General features: G+C 53.2%; 1 protein-coding gene across 6 annotated transcripts in view; it reads right to left on the bottom strand.

Moving 5' to 3' along the window:
• CHST3 (carbohydrate sulfotransferase 3) overlaps positions 1–18470 on the bottom strand; it is a 39923-nt gene extending 21453 nt beyond the window's left edge. Inside the window, exon 1 of one of the 6 annotated variants that reach the window (XM_066348612.1) lies at positions 18204–18470. In XM_066348612.1, coding sequence (XP_066204709.1) covers positions 18204–18274 — 71 coding nt within the window. In that variant the 5' untranslated portion in view covers positions 18275–18470. Of the gene's footprint in view, positions 1–7795; positions 8112–12283; positions 12588–14122; positions 14169–17406; positions 17576–18203 lie in introns of those variants that run through there. The other 5 variants (XM_066348606.1, XM_066348608.1, XM_066348611.1 and 2 more) reach the window with 5 other exon arrangements.
• Between the last annotated feature and the right edge of the window lie 216 nt (positions 18471–18686).

The raw sequence follows: 18686 nt of genomic DNA, 5'->3' as shown, positions 1-18686 counted from the left end.
TTGGCAGCAGCAGTTGTTGGAGGAACAACTAACTGTGGGCCCAGCTCCAGGCCGAGAGCCAGCAGCTACAGGAGCTGAAGGTGGAGCTGTGCCGGCAGGAGCAGGTGTTTCCAGCCCCTCTTCTGAGGATGAGGAGGCTCCGGCTGAAGCTGCCGTCCACACACTCGGAGCGTGGCCAGAGGTCATCCAGATGGGAAAAACCCGGCAGCAAAAAGTACCTACTGAGCCCCTGGTAGGCTTGCTGCGACTGTGGGGCATAGGGGTGGATGGCATCACGCTCTCTGGAGCAGAGGTGGAGAGACTGGCCACTGTTGCCACGTGCTCCTCCTTGGGGCAGCGTCTTCAGAGCTGCCGTGACAGCAGGGATGAGGGGGAGGCCTGAGGCCCTATGCATACCTTGTTGCTTGTAATGGACCTTGACCTTGGTGATCTGCATAGACAGCTGGGCTGTCCATCATAGACTGACTCTTGGAATGCAACCAGAGGGGGCACCGGCTCCCTTGATGGATGGACATGCCGCGTCTGGACAGTATGAGACCCCGATGGGGGGCAGCTCTGATGGACGCTCTCCTGCCCCAGGAAGCTGCTCTCGCCCAGTTGCAGAGATGCTCCAAGGACATTTTTGGTTTCAGTGGACATGGCCCTTTACTGTACAGGCCCCCCACCTACAATGGGTGGCCTCGTTGGCACCGTGGGGTGGGGAGTTGGAGGTGGGCCTCCAGTTTACTCCCTGGGCAGAGTGCTCAAGGAGACATTACGAAGGGCACCTTTGTAATTGTCATTTTCGGAATACTGTATGTGTAATGTACCTATTGTGAGGTGAGTAACCCTAAAGGGGTGGAATGTGGGGCAGCTGTGTTAGGCTTGCTTGCGGGGTTACCAGCTGCAAGTACTTGGCTTGATTAGTGCATGAGCACGTGGCAGAAGCACGTGTGCATTTAAGGCTATGGATGCTTGCACTCAGGAGAGACTGGGGACTGAATGCGTGGATTGCCTGCCCACCACTGTGAGGGGCCATATTGCTGTTTGTTTGCCTGAGAGGCGGTTTCCCCTGCATGTGTGCTTGTCCACTGTTGTGAGACTCTATTAAACAGAATGGCCCTAACACTTTCTGACTCTGCAGTTTCTTTACTGTCTCCCCAAATCCAGTGTGAACCTGCTTGACCTTGGCCACCGGCATTACAAGAACTAAGGTGGAGCTTTTAAAAAGTGAAAACATTTGGGGAAAGTATCTAGTGAACCAACAGATGAAAAAAGCTCACATTCAACAAGTAAACTCATTAGCCCCGTCCTCATTCTGGGGCAGGTGTGGGAGGAGGTGCGGAGAACTGAGACAGGGAGAGACGGCCTCTGTCCTAGCGGAGCTGAATAACAAGTTAATACATAATGAACGGGCACTGTCCCAAACACTGCATACACACGTGCTCAGTCCTTGGGACAACCCTGGGAGGAAGGTACAGCAGTACCCTCCTAGGTAACGAGAGAACTACCACCACCATCTAGGGCAAGAAGAGGCCAAACAACTTGTCCTCAGTTGCAAGGTAGAGCTGAGATTTGAACGCAGGCAGCCTGGCTCCAGAGTCCATGAATACAACCACTAACTGTATCACTGAGCAAGCAATTAGCCCAAACTGGGAGCAGTACAGCAGTGGGCAGCCCAGAGTCCCGGCCAGGAACTGGTCTGCCAGGACCTGTCACCGACTGCTATGTGACTTTGGACAACTCTCAAGACCTTTTTATGTCTCACACTTCTCTAAATTCAAGGTTCTTGAATAGTCTTGAAGAAACATGCTTTGGAAGCATAAGGCCATATCTTACCTCCCAGGAATTGGGAGCCCGCGGGCCGTCCCAGATAAGCAGCTGTTGCTGGCAGTGGGGAACAATGAGTAGAATGCTGTCCCTGTCCCAGACCTGTGTTTCTACACGGCAGCTGCCTGGGGGCCAGCTCCCAGAGACAGCCTGCCACAGCACTGGGAAATGCCACAGAGGGGTCAGGGTAACGTCCTGTGGGCTTCCTCCAGAATCAGGTTCAAACTTCTCCATGTGGCAGTCCACCTGGGGACAACCTGGCTCAGCCTAGCTGTCCAATTGGTCTCCACAGCCCCCCTCTGGCCAACTGGGCCCTACTTATTAGCAAAGGACACAAGGATAGAGTGTGGCAGGGCTGGGATTTGAACCCATGTCTCTCTAGCTACAAAGGGGAGCAGTGTGGTGAGGTACAGAGAACATGACTAAGGGGCCAGACACACCTGAGAGTAAAGCAGGGTTAGTAAGTAGTATAAGTCTCCTGTAGCTGTTGCCATGCATTACCACAAACTCAGAGGCTTAAATCAACACACATTATCTTGCAGTTCTGTCAGAAGTCTAAGTCCAAGATCAGTCTCTCTGGCCTAAAATCAAGGTGTCAAGAGGCCTGTGTTTCCTCAGAGGCTCTAGGCTTCCTTGCCTTTTCTAGCTTCTAGTGGCTGCCTGCTTTCCATGGCTTATAGCCCCTTCCTCCATCTTTGAAGCCAATGGCTGGTTGACTGTCTTGATGTGTCACTCTGACCTCCTCTTCTGTAGTAAATCTCCTTCTTATTAGCACCCCTCTGATACATTGGGCCCACTGGGTAAACCAGGGTAATCTTCCTATCTCAAGTCCTTAATCACACTGCAAAGTCCCTTTGACCATGTGAGGTACTATATCTTCAGGTGCAGGGGATTCATATACAGACATCTTGGGGGGGGGGGTGTTATTCAGCCCCTCACCGGCACCTACCCCATGAAGTGGGACACTACAAGGTAAATGCTTAGCACCATCTAACAAGAGGTCTGTGATGCTTAATTCCAGTCGGGCATGAGGGTCACTTTGAGAACTTTCTACAAAATACCAGTGCCTAGGGTTCACTCCTGTAGATTCAGAGGGTGTGTCTTGTTCATTGAAATTTTTATAAACTCCCCAGTGACTCTGCTGGGCAGCCAGGGTGGGGTCGACTATAAGCACTGAATTCATGTTAGCAGTTATTCTTATTTCCCACTGCTACTTAGCACTGAACCTCAGGGCCCAGGAGCTATTCAATAGATGATTGTTGGATTAGACTGAACTGAATCGCTCCTGGGGCCCCAACTGCCCTGGGATGGGATGGGAGGGGTGAGAGGGTTTCTCGCTGCTCCATCAGGGCCTGAAGAACGAGGTTCTGTGGGCAGACAGAGGCTGAGGCCTCTGAATCAACCTCACACTCAGAAATGACTGCCTGGGGGGCTGGAGTCCTTCCTCCTCCCCAAAGTCCAATCAAGGGGGACGAATGGGCAGAATCCAGTCATCAACGGGCCATTGTTAACAGAACAGAGGGGCTCTGTGCCCATTTAACACTTCCCTCCCTCACAGAGGCTGCTCCCAGCTGAGGCCTGGCTTCTGGAGGCCTGCAAGGCTGGGGAGGGGGCCATGCCCCCCCCAGGCTATGAAGGGGGAGGCTTAAGGGTGGGGGCTGGTAGGAAGAGCAGAGGCAGCTTAAAACATAGGCCAGTCTCAAGTCAGCAGGCTAGAAAGTGGGGGTGCTGGTGTGGGCACTCACCTAAAATGCAGGAAGAGGTTCCAGTTAGAACTGGGACTCCAGACCAGCCAATGAAACCTACCAGCCCCCAGTCAGAGTGGGGGACAGCCTTCCCCATGGGGCGCTCATGCTTGCCTCACTTTCTTCCCTTTAAAAAAAACCCAGAAAGGTGAAATCCACCTGGTAAATGGCACCTTTCATTGCCTATAGAAGAACAGTGTTTTCAAAAGGGCTGGGAGGGTTTTATGTTCTATGAGTTTGGGATTTAAGAGGCAGGTAATTCAACCAGGGCTGGGCATAAATGTCCCTTTGCTTAGCAGACCTTGTCTACATTCAGTACTTGATATTAATAGTGGGAGCTGGATTTCAAGAGGGTGGGGTCTAAGATCCCAAAGACAGTGCCTCAAAAGTGTCAGAGACCCACACGTTTTGTGCTGGCCATTAGCAGTTTTCATCTGTTGCATAAAGCAATCCTCTGGTAGTCTCTGCCAAAGGAGTACATTGCCTCAAAAAATGTTCTAGGATGGTGGGATTTCAAAGTGGGGTCTTGGGCCAGCAGCAGCACCTGGGAACTTGGTAGAAATGCTCACTCTGGGACTCTCCCAGACCTCCTCAGTCAGACTCTCTGGGCGTGGGCACAGCAAGCTATTTCAGGAGCGTGGCAGGTGAGTCTAAGGCACATTAAAGTTTGAAAATCACTGTTCTAGAGCAGTGTTTTGCAAACTTCAACTTGTGCAATCAATCTGGTAGGTCGGACAAGCTTTTGTTTTTTTTAATAGAATCAAACAGAATTGTGTAGAACAGAAACTCTCCGAGTGCATCCTGTGTAATAAAGACATATGGGTTTCATAGACTTATTTCAGTTATGTGCATGCCTCTGTCTGAGGTTTGGGTTGAACAAAATGCGGAGATTGAAAGCCACTATTCTTTTTTTTTTTTTAAATATAATAATCAACTGTTTCTGCACGTGCCCTGACCAGGGATCTAACTGGCAACCTTTGTGTGTCAGGATGATGCTCTAACTGAGCTATCTGGCTAGAGCAGGAATTTAGATTTTTGTTTGTTTGTTTTTTGGTTTGTTTATTTTTTAACAGAGACAGAGAGAGAGAGTCAGAGAGAGGGACAGACAGACAGGAACAGAGAGAGATGAGAAGCATCAATCATCAGTTTTTCGTTGCGAGACCTTAGTTGTTCATTGATTGCTTTCTCATATGTGCCTTGACTGCGGGCCTTCAGCAGACTGAGTAACCCCTTGCTCGAGCCAGCGACCTTGGGTCCAAGCTGGTGAGCTTTTGCTCAAACCAGATGAGCCCGCGCTCAAGCTGGCGACCTTGGGGTCTTGAACCTGGGTCCTCGGCATCCCAGTCCGACGCTCTATCCACTGCACCACCACCTGGTCAGGCAAAAGCCACTATTCTTGAGCCAGAACATACTAATTTCAACCAGCTCCCCTTTGAAATCTGTCTGAATCAGGTGGTTTTCAAGATGACGGCAGGAGTTCTCTCACCCCGCACGATGCCCTCCTGTAGGTGGTGAACAGATGAGGCTGCTTCCGGGTGACACAGCCTCTTACAGCACTGGGCTGAAGCTACACTGTGCGTTTCCCCCACATCAGAAAACTTCCTGTGCCTCTGCTGCTTCCTGTGCTAGGTGTAGATACCTAGAGACCAAATGACTAACCCGTTACATCTGGGTGGTGGGATTGAGGGGTCATTTGTTGTTTTCTTCTCTGTATTTGTCCATTTTACTTGAATTTTGCATACATCTACAATTATTAGAAAAACAATAAAGTTACTAATTAAAAAAAACAACCAAAGGTCCGTGTTTGTATGGAAATATAGTACAAAAAAGGAAGCTGCAGTCTAGGGGCTCCCCTTCCCCCATCTGTGCCAGGCGAAATTCTACCCAGGGGGGGCAAACCCCACACGTGCTCAGCCCCCAGCCCATAATCAAACCCCAGGGGAACAATGCCTCCGCATATCTGTCACCTTCTCCTCAGAAAGACCTTTTACACCTCCCAGTGCTCACACCAGCCCTGTGCACTGCCTGGATCCTTGCCACCACCCTCCCTGCTGCTATCCAGGTGACAAAGGGAGGTTTCCAGAAGCTAGGCCACTTGCCCAAGGTCACCCAGCTAGAGGTGTGAGGCAGGAACTTGAAGGGCTCTCCGGGCACTATTTATTTGTCTATTTCGGGCCATTCTTATCATGTTCCCCTTTTTGTTAAGGTTTGTTGCACAGCACAAATAACCGAGGAAGGAAGAAAAGAAGGAAGAAAGGAGGGAGGGAGAGAGGGAGGGAGAGAGGAAGGGAGGGAGGGAGGGAGGAATAAGGGTGCTAGGCAAGGTGGTGAGGGGAGGGGAAAAGAAAGGATGGAAGGGGAGAAAAGGGAGGAGAGGAAAAGGGAGAGGGGAGCAGAGGAAGCCTCAGGTCACACTCAGGGATGGGGTGAAGAGTGGACCCTGCCCGTGAGAGTCCCTGCAGGGAGGGAACCGGGAACCGTCTGTCCTAGAGGCGGCCTGAGCTGGTCAGATCACAGGCCCAGGGGTCCACCCCACAGCTCAAGCTGCGGCCACGCTCAGCCAGATGAGAGGGGAAAGTGAAGGAGGAGCAGCCAGGAACAGAGTGAACCAGGAGCCTGGAGAATGCCACCCCAGGAAGCTGATGGGCCTGCTGAGATCACAGGGGATGAGGGCTGGGAGGGCCTCCTGTCTTCTGTGTCTGCTGAGGTTGAGGGCTGGGGTGAGGGCACAGTCTGGGAAGCAGCAACTGCTTAGCAGTGGTCCAGGCCTTGGTCATACTAGCAGTCCTGGGCAGAGCTGGACTCCAGCTGTATTCCAGGGTGTACCTCAGTTTGACTAGTGGTAGAACAGGAAGCCCAGTAGGCATGATTTTAATTGTCTTAAAACTGGACAATTTGCCTGACCTGTGGTGGCGCAGTGGATCAAGCTTCGACCTGGAACGCTGAGGTCGCCGGTTCAAAACCCTGGGCTTCCCCAGTCAAGGCACATATGGGAGTTGATGCTTCCTGCTCCTCCCCCCTTCTCTCTCTCTCTCTCTCTCTCTCTCTCTTTCTCTCCTCTAAAATGAATAAATAAATAAAAAAAATTAAAAAACAACAACAACAACAAAAAAAAACTGGACAATTTAAAAGCAGCTTGCACACAAGAAACTGATAATGCTGGTTGCCTTTGCAGAGAGACCTGGGAGTCTGGGCCAGGGACAGGAAAGAGATTTTACTATATGTCTTTTTGTACCTTTCCAGTTTTGTGCCATTGGCATATGTTATTTTATAAAACTTAAACTAAAAAAATAAAATAAAATAAGTACCAGTTTTCCACCTGTAGAAGTAGAGGCAAATTTCTTTTGAGGTGAGACTCATCTTGGACAAGTCATTCTGACAGGCCTTTGCGCATAAGCAGAGGCAAGGCCAGACAGGAAACTGGGAGCAGTGAGAAGCAAAACAACCCCTATAGTCTGACGTCTACTTTCCTGCAAGGGGAGTGGCAGCTCTCTAGAAACTGTCACTGTAGTGGCTGGGCCTGCAGCTGGGGAGGAGGGAGTAACTGGTTTGTGTCCCCTCCCCCTGTAGAGGGAGGGGTGAATGTGGGGGCCCATGGACATGTCAGGAGAAGCCACCTCACAGAAGGTGGGATCTGGGAGGACTCCCAGATGTCGCTGGGGAAGGTAACTGAAATTGTGCTAACCATGTGGGATGAGGGCATTAAAGGGGTGAGGGACCCCTAAAGGCTGCAGAACCTCAGAGCTCTGGGAGCCTGCCTGGCACCTGTCCATTGAGAGCAAGGTGACCTGTCATAGGCAGGGTGACCACTGAGGCCAGGCCTCTGATGGAGGCCCTTCCAGGGACAGGCACTGCCAGGACCGGGGTGGGGTTGGTCCTCAGCAGGGCGTTGGAGAAGAAACCTGCCCTCTAACCCCTGACCTGAAGCCTGAGGAGGGCCCCCAGAGCTTTGAAAGTGCTTCTGGAAAAATGGTGACTCATGGCCAAATGAAATCAGAGCTTCCCTTTCACCCCAGAGGGTCATTTGCCCTGCACCACAGCGACTGGGTAACTGCAGAATGAATCAGAAAGGCAGGCCTGAGCACAGAGCCAGCCTGCCCTGCTCCCGGTCAGAGGGCAAGAGCACTCCTCCCTCCTCCTGTCTCTCTCTCTGCAGAAAGACTTGTGTCTCGGTTCCTCCCCTTTCCGGCCCAGGATGTTCAAGAGAGCCAGAAAACCTCTCTAAGCCTCAGCGTCCTTACCTGGAAAATGGGACTAGTCATGCTTCTCTCTCAAGGCAGTGCGGGGCTGGTCAGGGCCCCTCCTCTGGGCTGCGGCAGGGCAGGTGGCGGGGGAGGGCGGGGAGCTGTAGCAGCAGCTGTGGCAGCCTGACATCCTGTGCCAACGGACTGGGCTCAGGGAGCTGGCACTCGGCCTCTCACTTGACTCATACTTCTTTTCCACCAAAAATAGGACAGGCGCCCCCTGAACCTCTGTGCTCCCTCCAGAGGGCAGAGTCTCACCCTAAAAGGCCATGTCAGCAGGGTCTGCATGGCCAAAGGGCTGAGCACCCTCTGCCATCTCCTAAACAGACCCACAATCTCCAAGAAGCTCTGGTTAGTGGCCCACATTCTGAAATGAAAACTCCCTGGCACTTCCTGTCTGCGCGGCACCATTTGGCAGGCATGGATTCAGTATGCTCCACCTCCCGCAGCTACGTGGTGAAGTGGCTAAGAGCACAGGCACATCTGGAGTTAGCCAGCAGAGGGTTTGAATTCTGGCTGCATGATCTTGGACAAGTCACCTAACCTCTCTGGGACTCATAGTTGGCATCTGAAAAATGGGGTTATCTCAGGCAATCAGATAGATGCAAACAAATCATTCAGCCTGAGGAAGCTCTCAGAAACTCAACAGTAAGTTCCAAAAAGGCAGAGGACTCTAGGACCTGGAGTAGTGCTGGGCACACAGTTCAACCAGGCTTCCTTTTTAAAAGTAATTCCAAGAGAATAGCAAGCAAAGGAAAAGCAACTCTAAAAGCTCAACCAGTCTGAGGAGGTGGTGCCGTAGTGGGTAGAGCATTGGGTCTGGGACATGGAGGACCCAGGCTCGAAACCCCGAGGTCGCCAGCTTGAGTGCGGGCTCACCGGCTTGAGTGAGGGGTCGCTGGCTTGAGCGTGGGATCATACACGTGACCCCACGGTCACCGGCTTGCACCCAATGTCGCTGGCTTGAGCAAGGAGTCACTCGCTGTGCTGTAACACCCCCTCCCCCCATCAAGGCACATATGAAAAAGCAATCAATGAACAACTAAGGTGCCACGATGAAGAATTGATGCTTCTCATCTCTCTCCGTTCCTATCTATCTGTCCCTATCTGTCCCTCTCTCTGACTCTCTCAAAAATAAAATAAAATTAAAATAAAATAAAATAAAATAAAAGCTCAACCAGAGTCTCCCCACCCAGAATTCCAACCAGAAGCCTGGCATTGAGGACGTTTTGGGAGCTCTTCATGCCTACTGTGACTTCCAGAAAGCTCCTGCCTCAGCTGGGTTTATGAGTGGGGACCCCAGGGAGGGAGGGAAGAGGTGAGAAAGTGGGAGACAGCACTTTGTCCTGGGTTGGGGAGTGGAACCCAGGACAGGAGATGGGGAGCTGGCCTGGTCCTGCCACCTGGGGTGTGAGGGTCCCCTTATAGGCCTTTGAGCACGAAATCACCATGAGAACCAAAGAGGGCAGACTGGCATGTGGGCAGCAGACAGTGAGACTCAGTGATGTCATGTTTTCCCAAAACGACTCAGTGGCTTTTCCCTGGCTCTAAATGGTGAGCTGTGTGCTGTGGCCTCAGGGCTTCCTGTCTCCTTGCCCTGCAGGCTTGCCCAACATCTCTGTTACCTCCTGTCCTCCCTTCCCCCAGGCACCCACAGCTGCAGCATCCATGCTCTGCTCCTGCTACAACTCCAGCCTTGATCACATCCCTTTACTGTCAAGTCCAACCTTCACACTGACAGAAGACCAGATCTGGTTTTGTTACTGACTCTGACCCCTCCTGGCTGAGTGGCGACCTGGGTGGTTACTCTGCCTCTCTGAGCCTCAGTTTCCGCATCTGTAAAATGGAGACATTGCTAACAACTTTGCTAGGTTGTGTGGATCTTAGTGAGAATGTCTGTAAGGTACTTGGTACCTAGCAGGTGCTTAGCAAATGGAAATATGACATTCAAGGGCCTCTATGATCTGACCTCAATTTACTTCTCTAGCTGCATTAAAAAACAAAACAAAAAGGGATGATATCTATTCCTGATGCTCCTGATGCTCACCGAGTGCCAGGCACACATTTTATTCTATCACTTCCGTGTGGTGTATACTGTTAGTATCTCCATTTTACACAAGAGACGACTAATGCACAGAGAAGTTAAGCAACTTGGTCATGGTCACATAGCCAGTAAGTGAGGAGCGGTGTTTCCATGCAATCCTGGCTCTAGAACCTGCATATGTAACTACAACTCTATCCTGCCTCATTTCTCTCTCTCTCTCTTCTTTGTGCATCCTACAAATCACAGTTCAGCCAACTGGATTCCTCGCCAAGCCTGCCTTTGACCTGAACCTTCCCATTGCAGTGCTTCTGCCCAGGTTCCCTTCCTACATCGGAACGCCCAGCTCCCGTGCAGCCTTCCCCAAGTCCTCCTTTATGTCCACCTTTGTGGGCTCATCACAGTTGGATTTGAAAGTGGTTATTTGTGCCTGCCTCCTCTCCTCTTCTAGTCTGGAGGTGCCTTCTGCTCTCCCAACCCACCTTGCACAGTGTCAGGTGAAGCAGGTACATAGTACCTGGACAGGTGATGTCCCAGCCAGAGCACCCCAATGTGTGCTCCCTGGGTGGTGTAGAGGAGAATGCAGCACCCTGGCCCCACTACTTCTGCTAGGACAGCCCAAAGGCTGCAGCTGGCAGACCCCAGGGAGGCAGCCTGCCGGCTGGGCTTCCTTCTCTGCTCAGGCTAGGACTCAGCCCTGGGAGGCCCCTATTGCCTGGGGATCAGGGCTGAACTCTGGAGAGGCTGAACAGATATCCACCAAGGCAGGGGTCAGGAACCTATGGCTCGCGAGCCAGATGTGGCTCTTTTGATGGCTGCATCTGGCTCGCAGACAAATCTTTAATGAAAAAAAAAACAATAATGTTAAAAATATAAAACATTCTCATGTATTACAATCCATTCATTTCCTACCACTCATGTTCATGGTTGCAGGTGGCTGGAGCCAGTCACAGCTGTCCTCTGGGACAACACCAAATTTTTATTGGATAATGTGTAACGTACACGGGTTATTGTATGGCTCTCATGGAATTACATTTTAAAATATGTGGTGTTCATGGCTCTCTCAGCCAAAAAGTTTCCCGACCGCTGCACTAAGGGGACAGGAGAAAGAGGCCCCTGTGGGGTGTGAGGGGTTGAGTAGTGAGGACCAAACATAGCACAAGCACTGACCAGTCCACCTAATTCACAGGAGCCTCTTGGAGGGTTTCAGGCCCACCCTCAGGCTCTCAGCCCAGCACCTGCAGGGTAATGACTGTGAGAAGCTCTCTGTTCAGGGTCCCACTCTCCCATTCCTTACCTGTCCCACACAGGGCCTCTGGTACACACCAGCTGCCCACTTCTACCCATCATGACTGCCACCACCTGTGCCCAGACACTGGTCGCTCCTGGAAGGAGTGTCCTATCCTGGGAGAACGGGTACTGTCCCATCCGCCCAGCCAGTAGCTCCTGGAGGGCAGACCCACGCCCCCTCGGTCCTGGGCCCCACATCACATCCAGCACTCGTGGTTCCACAATTGGGTATGCACACTCACTGCATGCCTGGGGCTGTGCTAAACACTGGGAACACAAGGGTGAACAAGGCAGACACTGTCCCACCTCACAGAGCTCAGACCACGAAACCAGCAACGGTAACACAGGAGGGTCAGGTGTGAGGAGGGGATGTGCAGGCAGCCATGGGGGGGGGGGGGCTGCTGGCCTACGTGGGCCTCTAGAAGGAGACGTCCAACCTGAGGCCTGAGGATGCACGGGAGCTGCCACAGGGAAAGAAGGGAGGAGAGCATGTTTCGCAGCTGCTAGGACAGCTAGAGAGAGCAGGACGCATGTGGCTGGGAAATGAAGACAGTTTGAAATTTGGAATACTGAGTGCAAGGTGAAGGCTGGTAAACGAAGAGGCCAGGGCTAACGTTCCCTGGAAGATATCAGGGCCCAAGGAAGCCCTTAGGTGCCCCGAGCAGGCTGGTGCTAACTCCAAGGTGGAGTCCTGCTGGAATGGCCTCAATCTGCCAGTTCCTCCTTATTAATTGAAATCCCTCCTGCTGCCCTCTATGCCACTTCCTGAGACCAGGTCATTGCCAAGGGGGAGCAGCAGTCAGCAGATAGCTGGCCTTGCAAAAGAGACCGCTGTACCACCAGAAACGCCCCGCCCAGGTCAGCTCGGGGAAGGGGAGGCACAAATATCACTGGTGGTGCCCACAGCGGCTGTGGCTGCCCCTGAAGCCAGCCTCCCCAGAGAGTCCCGGCCTGCACAGTGGCACGCCCTGGCCACAGCTAGGAAATAAAATATAGAAAAGTTCTTGTGTGCCATTCGGCCTCTCAGGCTGCAGCCACAGCAGGACAGACACGCACAGGTGGCACGGTGGCAGGTTAAGAGCTCTGACTGGAGCCAGGCTGCTGGGCTCAGACCGGCTTTGCCCTCACTCGCTTGTGGGAAGCTGGCAACTTACTCCGCGTGGCCTGTCTGGTTCTGTGTGATGGTCCACAAACTGGCGATAACAGCAGTCCTACTCAGGAGTTTCCTGGGAGAACGGAAGGGGCGCAGGCCCCACTGTGCTAGGCATGGTGCTGAGCACGCTCACTGACCACTATTTCCTGTGCCCTATCCCTGGCACCTGCACCAGATGTAAAACGATGAGGAAATAAGAGAAAAATAGAATCTCTCAGAATAAAAATAAGACAGGGTGCCTGACCTTTGTGGTCAGTAGTGACTTCCTGTCATGACTGACTCACAGATCTAAATTCTAACCTGGGGCCTCTTTGGGCACGTCTGTCCTCAACCCTGCAGCAATAGGCCCTTCTCCAGGGGACAGCCAGGAGTCTCTCCCCTCCCCCTCCCCCACAGTCGCATCTGCCCACATGGCCAGAGTTGTGAAATTCTTTGCTGAAAATCAGTGCAGTCCCAGCCTGGGGGGGGGGGGGGCAGTTTGTTTTCAAAATATTTCCTCAGATAGCTCTGCTTTGGCTCAAACACTTTAGCACTTTCCAAACCCCTGCAGATGGTGAGGCGGCTGAAAAGGGGGGAGAAGGAGAAGCGAGAGAGGCCCGGGCCAGCTCTCAGGTAGCTGTGAGGGCTCGTAGGCACAGGCATGAGCATGCCATGTGCAAACAGGCTGGCCCTGCACACAGCTGATGGAACGCAGAGCAACCTGAGGGGGCTTTTGGCGGGCTAGGCTTGGAGCCTTCTTAGGAAGCAACTTTCATGGGAATCCTAACTCTCACTATACATAGGCACATTGCTAAACTCCTCACCGATATTAATTCACTTACAGCTGTATCGCCTGTGACCTATTACCATTCCTCCTCCTACCAATTAGGAAACTAAGGCCCAGAGAGGTTAAGTAACTTCCCTGAGGTCACATAGCTACTAAAGCAGTACTGCGGGCATGCTGACTAATCATTATATAATTTGAGTTTTGGAATAAGTGTGTCCCTGTGTTTATCTTTGTGTGTGTCTGTGTGCACTTATGCCTCCATGAGTTGTTTCAGTGTGTAATGTGCCTGTTTACAGAAATATTTGTGTGTGTGTGGGTATATTTGATGTACGTGTGTGCGTATTTCAGCTCCTGACACTGATGGCCTGTGAGTCTGTGGGTGTGCAGCCTCTCTTCCCCCAAGGCTGCAAGCTAGGGGCTCATCCCCAAGTCCCTGCTTAGTAGCTCGGCAGCAGCAGGACGAAGGGACTCCCACCCGGAGGCCGTACCCAGAGCCTCAGGCAGTGCTCTCAGTTGCTGGCCAAACTTGGCTTAGCCACATACAATAGGAAGGCCCCTCAGCACTCCCAGGACCTGAGGGGGCCCTCAGCTGTCACCTCACCAGAGAACTGTCCCTATCCCAGAACCCTGGTTCTCCCCTTCTCCCTGGGGGCTGGGTTCTACAACTGGATTAATTTAAATTATTATCATAAATTCGTTTCCTATCGCACAGACATAGTAACTTAAAATAGTGCTCGAGATTCTTGAAACCATTTGTGAAAACTCACACTCCCAGCACCCTAAGCTGACATGACTTGGGTCAAAAGCAAAAAACCTTGACATTCTAGTTAGTCCAGAAGCCCTACCATACACAGGTATGGTTTTTAAGGGTTTCTTCACATGTGAGCCTCACCTTGGAAGGACACAACAAGGAAAATTAGCACTGGTCCATTTCCTTTAAACAGACATTTAAGATGCAAAGCTTCCTCAGATGTCACAAAACTCGAACAAGCCCCCACCGTTCTCCATTACCAAAGTCAAACTCACCAACCTAGAGACCCCCGCTGCCTTGCAGAGCCAGAGGCTGGGACTTACTTAGACAAAGCAGGACTGAGCTGCAGCTCCTCCTGCCCGGCCACAGCGCCAGCGAGCCCCTGTCCGGCCACACTGGGACAGGCCAATGGTGGGTGTGCTTTCTGACTTTTGAAGCTCCCAAAGTGAAGGAGGAGGGGCTGGACTAGGAGGGGCAGGAAGGAGGGAGCTGGAGCCTGCAGCCAGCGAGCCAGGTGTAACCAGGGCAGGGGAGGCCAAAACAGAGCCCAGGCTGGCTCCTGAGAGGCTGTTTACTTGCGGCATTCAGGAGGCTGAGCTGGGGACGGGCTTATTTATTTTCCACACTTTTCTTCCAAATCCTTTTCAGAGAGTCCTCCAGAACCCCAGTGATAAATTTCCCAGGGCCCAGAAAAACCCACAGTTTCTCAGCACATAGCCATCTTTGTGGGGACACGGGCAGGGAGGGGGAGGGTGGGGTGGGAGGGGTGGTGGGTGGAGACATGAAGTTACTGGTAGTCAGGGGCTCCGGGGCCACCTGCCCCCCCACACCAGGGGGGGATGGGGTGGAGGGTGGAGACATGAAGTTACTGGTAGTCAGGGGCTCCTGGGCCACCTGCCCCCCCACACCGGGGGGGATGGGGTGGAGGGTGTAGGAGCAACCAGCCATATTGGAAGCAATGGAGATGTGGGTCCATCTTCAAGCGCAGACCGAACTGTCCAGTCAACAGGAATCGCCCCATGCCCAGCTGTGGCATTCACACACTCAGGGCAGGATGAGCAGCATTTTATAGCTTGTTTAGCATCAGAGAAGAAAAAAGGACAAGTACTTCTGTTTAAGGAATGAAAAGGAGAGCTGTTTTCCTTTCCTCCTGTGTGCCCTCTGAGTGTTTCCTCATGACTAGGCTTCCCCTGGCTCCCCTGCTTCATAACCTCTCAGCGGAGGGACTCAGAGCCTGTCCCTGGACTTCACCGATTATCTGTCAGTGTTCCCAAGTACTTCCATGTGTCAGATATAGGACGGAGACAGGGGTACAAAGATGAATAGTCCTTGTCCCCTGGGTGGGGGAGCTTCTCCCCACACCCAGTGTTCCAACTTCCATCCTGGCCAGCACGTCCACTCTGTACTGGAGTGGGGAGAGGGGCTTGGGCACTGCGAAGACTCAGAAGACGCGCCCAGGTCGGCGTCCTGGGTGCGAGGAGAGCTCTTCGTTTAAGTTTGCCAGCTTTCCCCATACTATGGAAACTGGAGCAGAGGCTTTGGGGCAGAAGTGGGGTGGGCAGAGCAGTGTGGACCCTGTACCAGCAAAGGTAATCCCTCTTGGCCTCTCAGAGGTATGAATACCAAGCAGACTGAGAAGAAGCTTCCCCAGTGCCGGCAGGGGTGTCCCTGAGGCGGCACGGCTTGCAGTTCCCTAGCTTTGGGACCTTGGGCACCAATGCACCTCTCTGAGCCTTATTTCCTCATCTGTTAAGAGGAGACAGTAACTGTGTCCCTCGGCAGGATCTGTGTGAGAAAGTATAAATTGAGGACCGGTGAGCCATGTGGTTATCACCTCCCTCTCCCCACTGACCGGCTCTCCTGAGGCTCAGACAATGCACAGAAGTCCAGCTCTCCAGGCGCTTGGTGCAAGGGTGAGAAAGACAGTCGTGACATGTCCCTTTGTATTTACTACCTAAGTGACTTTGTATTTACTACCTAAGGTGAGCGCTGATTTCTCTTGTGTCATAGATTTCTGTCCTGGCGAGGGCCAGAAAGGGAAAGGAATACATACAGTAATCCATTTGAGGATGTTTACCTGGCAATTTCTCCCAATCCCAGACCTGTGACTTGTGGCAGCTTTGTCCCCACTTCTACGATAAGCCATGAATCACCTCTCATTGAATTACTGCAACATCTTCCTGAGATCACTCCCAAGTCCCCATTTTTCCTGACTTCAGATCCTCAGGAAAGCTCCAGCAGCCCGGGACCACCCAGCCTTCGATTCCCACAGCCATGGTATAACCCAGGCTGGGCAGCGTGTGGAAAAGAGAGGACTGCAGGCAGAGGCCCCGGGGCCGTGTAAGTGCTGCTTCCTCATTGCCATGGAAAACCAGTAGGGGCTTAGCAACAGCCTGGCATAGTGGAGAGAGCATGGGTCCAGTCAGGCTGCCTTGGTTCAAATCTCGGCTTTGTCCCTCCCCAGGTATGTGACCTTGAAAGTTACAGTGCTTAACTTTCCTGAGCATCAGCTTCATAATCTATAAAATAGTGATAAAATGCTAACCTCATAGGTATGTCAGCCCTCATTTAATGAGAACATGTATGTAGAGCGCTTGATTCACAGGAGACATAATTAAGGTGGAAAGGTGACATCAGGAAGGAACTGGCTCAGCGCCCCCCCTGAAATTGGGGGTGGCCAAGCCCAGATTACTTCCTCTCTCAATTGGGGCCACAGTCCTGGGTGCTGCTCACATAGTTTGCTAATTTCAGCATTAAGACTCTTTAGAAGCTTGAGTTACATGCATCCTGGTCACAGAGGGAGAGGGGTGGGGAAAGACACACATCTTTGCAATCACATGGCCCCACACGCCTGCACACTCTCAGTCCCGTGCCAGTACGGGACCATTCCCAAGACTGCGTGCAATCACGGTTCCAGGAACATGAGACGTTGCCGCTCCCCTGGGAAGTTCTGCCAGCTGCGCAGAGGCATCCACTTGATGCTCACTCCGTACAGGGCCTGAGACTGCCCCTCCACCTGCTGCCACCATGGAGCCAAGCCTCTGCAGGAGGACACGGCTCCTAGACCCTTCACTAGACAACTCCAATCTGGCCGTCAGAAGCCTGGAAGAGACACACTACCACACCCCCAGCTTAGTCGACTGCAGAAATGAAGACTTTCCTCCTGCTCCTCTTAGGGGAGCAGATACCAGTGACGAAACTCAAGTCCCCGATGCCAGCTCAGAGGGTACAATGGACCAAGCAGCGTGGGCCACTTCCCCTCACAGATCAAGCAGGGTTCCCTGGAACCTCTCAGAATTCCCTCCTCTGTGGGAAGACCAATTCCAACCTAGCTGAGGCCACCAGGCTTGGCTCACAGCGAGTCCTTAACAGATTTTAATTACCGGTGTCATTATTTGTCAAACTACTTATTGAGTACCCACTATGTACCAGGTACTGTGCAGGTCCAAGACAGTCCTTGAAACATCCTGGGACCTTAGTGCCTCCAGGACATCCAGCAACAAACACAACTTCAGGTGCAATGAAAATAAACAAGGCTTCAGGACCACCCTGGTTTCTCTGTGACCACGGAATCTTAAACACCCCCACGTGTTTTACATATCCACACCTAGGACTGGAATCTCCTCAGTCGGTCCTCTGGAGAAAAGTCCTCTGAGGAAGCACATCCGCTGGGGGAAGGTTCTAGTTTCCCTCGCAGGCCCTGTCACTGCCACCACCCAGCTGGCTGTCCAGCTCAGCACCGGCCTGCCAGCCTTTTCCACTCTGCTCACAGACCCCAGCACGCCAGGTCTAAGTTTATGAATCACTCTCTGCTTTCTCCTGGCCTCGCCCCCGGAAGGGTTGCGAGCACCCAGACACATCACCCAGACATCAAGTTTCCACTCCGAACTCGCACCTGATGAACCCCGAAAACCGACAGCAGTGTCTGCTGTCCTTGCCCTACTTCTTGGCCTCAGGGTCCATGTCCATCGCTTTTGGGGGGCTTCTAAGTGGGGGGGGGGGCTGCAAGGATAGCAGACAAAGACCGTGGATTTATTTAAGGGCAGGAGGACACACTGGTCTAAAGATCCAAGCCGCCGCGCTCCCGGAATTGGACATTTCAGTCTTCGGCGTGTCCCTGGTCGGTGTGGCGCCTGCTCAGAGCGTGTGAGTGGTGTCTCTGGGTAGAGTGAGGATGAGCTGTGTGTACCTGGCAGTCGTGAATCTGGCTATAGTGGGTCTGAAGATTGTGGATGCCTGCGTGGAGTTTTTCCCGAGCCAGTATCTCCCTCTCCCACCCTGCGTTTCGCCCCTTCCTCCAAAGTTTGGCGCGCGCGCGCCCGGACCGGGAAGGTAGGGGGCGCACGGCTGGGCGGCCTCCCCGGGGCCCTGGAGGCGGTTCCGGGACTCCAGTTCCCCACTTACCCCAGCCGCCAAGCCTCCTCCGGCGGGGGCGGATCCGACTCTCCGCGGCTGGGGTCCGGCGCCGGCAGCATCCGCTCGCAACTTTGCCCTTGTCTCAGCGGAACAAGCTCCCTCGGGGCCCCGGCTCTGCACGCTCCCCGGGGAGGGCGGGAGGGAGAGAGGGAGGCGCGGCCCGGCCCGGCTGGTTCGCACGGCGGGCGAGAACAGGCGCCAGGCGGGCGCCGTCCTGCCCAGCTAGAGAGCGAGTGATCGGTGCTGCCTGGCGCCCTCCCCGCTCGAGCCCGAGCGGGCGAGCGGCTAGCGGCGGCGGCGGATTCCTGAACCGCGTCCAAGGCGCTTGGGGAGCCCTCCTCCTCCTCCTCTTCTTCCTCACCCCACCCAGCTCCCACCCCTGCGTGCCGACAACTTGGGAACCGTTGGCGAACTTGGCGCAGCTCAGGCTTCATGCGGGCCGGGCCTCCGGGTGGAAGAAGGGGAGGAGAG

Source organism: Saccopteryx leptura, chromosome 9, assembly GCF_036850995.1.
Source record: "Saccopteryx leptura isolate mSacLep1 chromosome 9, mSacLep1_pri_phased_curated, whole genome shotgun sequence".
NCBI classification, from domain to species: domain Eukaryota; kingdom Metazoa; phylum Chordata; class Mammalia; order Chiroptera; family Emballonuridae; genus Saccopteryx; species Saccopteryx leptura.
This window is presented reverse-complemented; position numbering and strand designations above follow the sequence as displayed.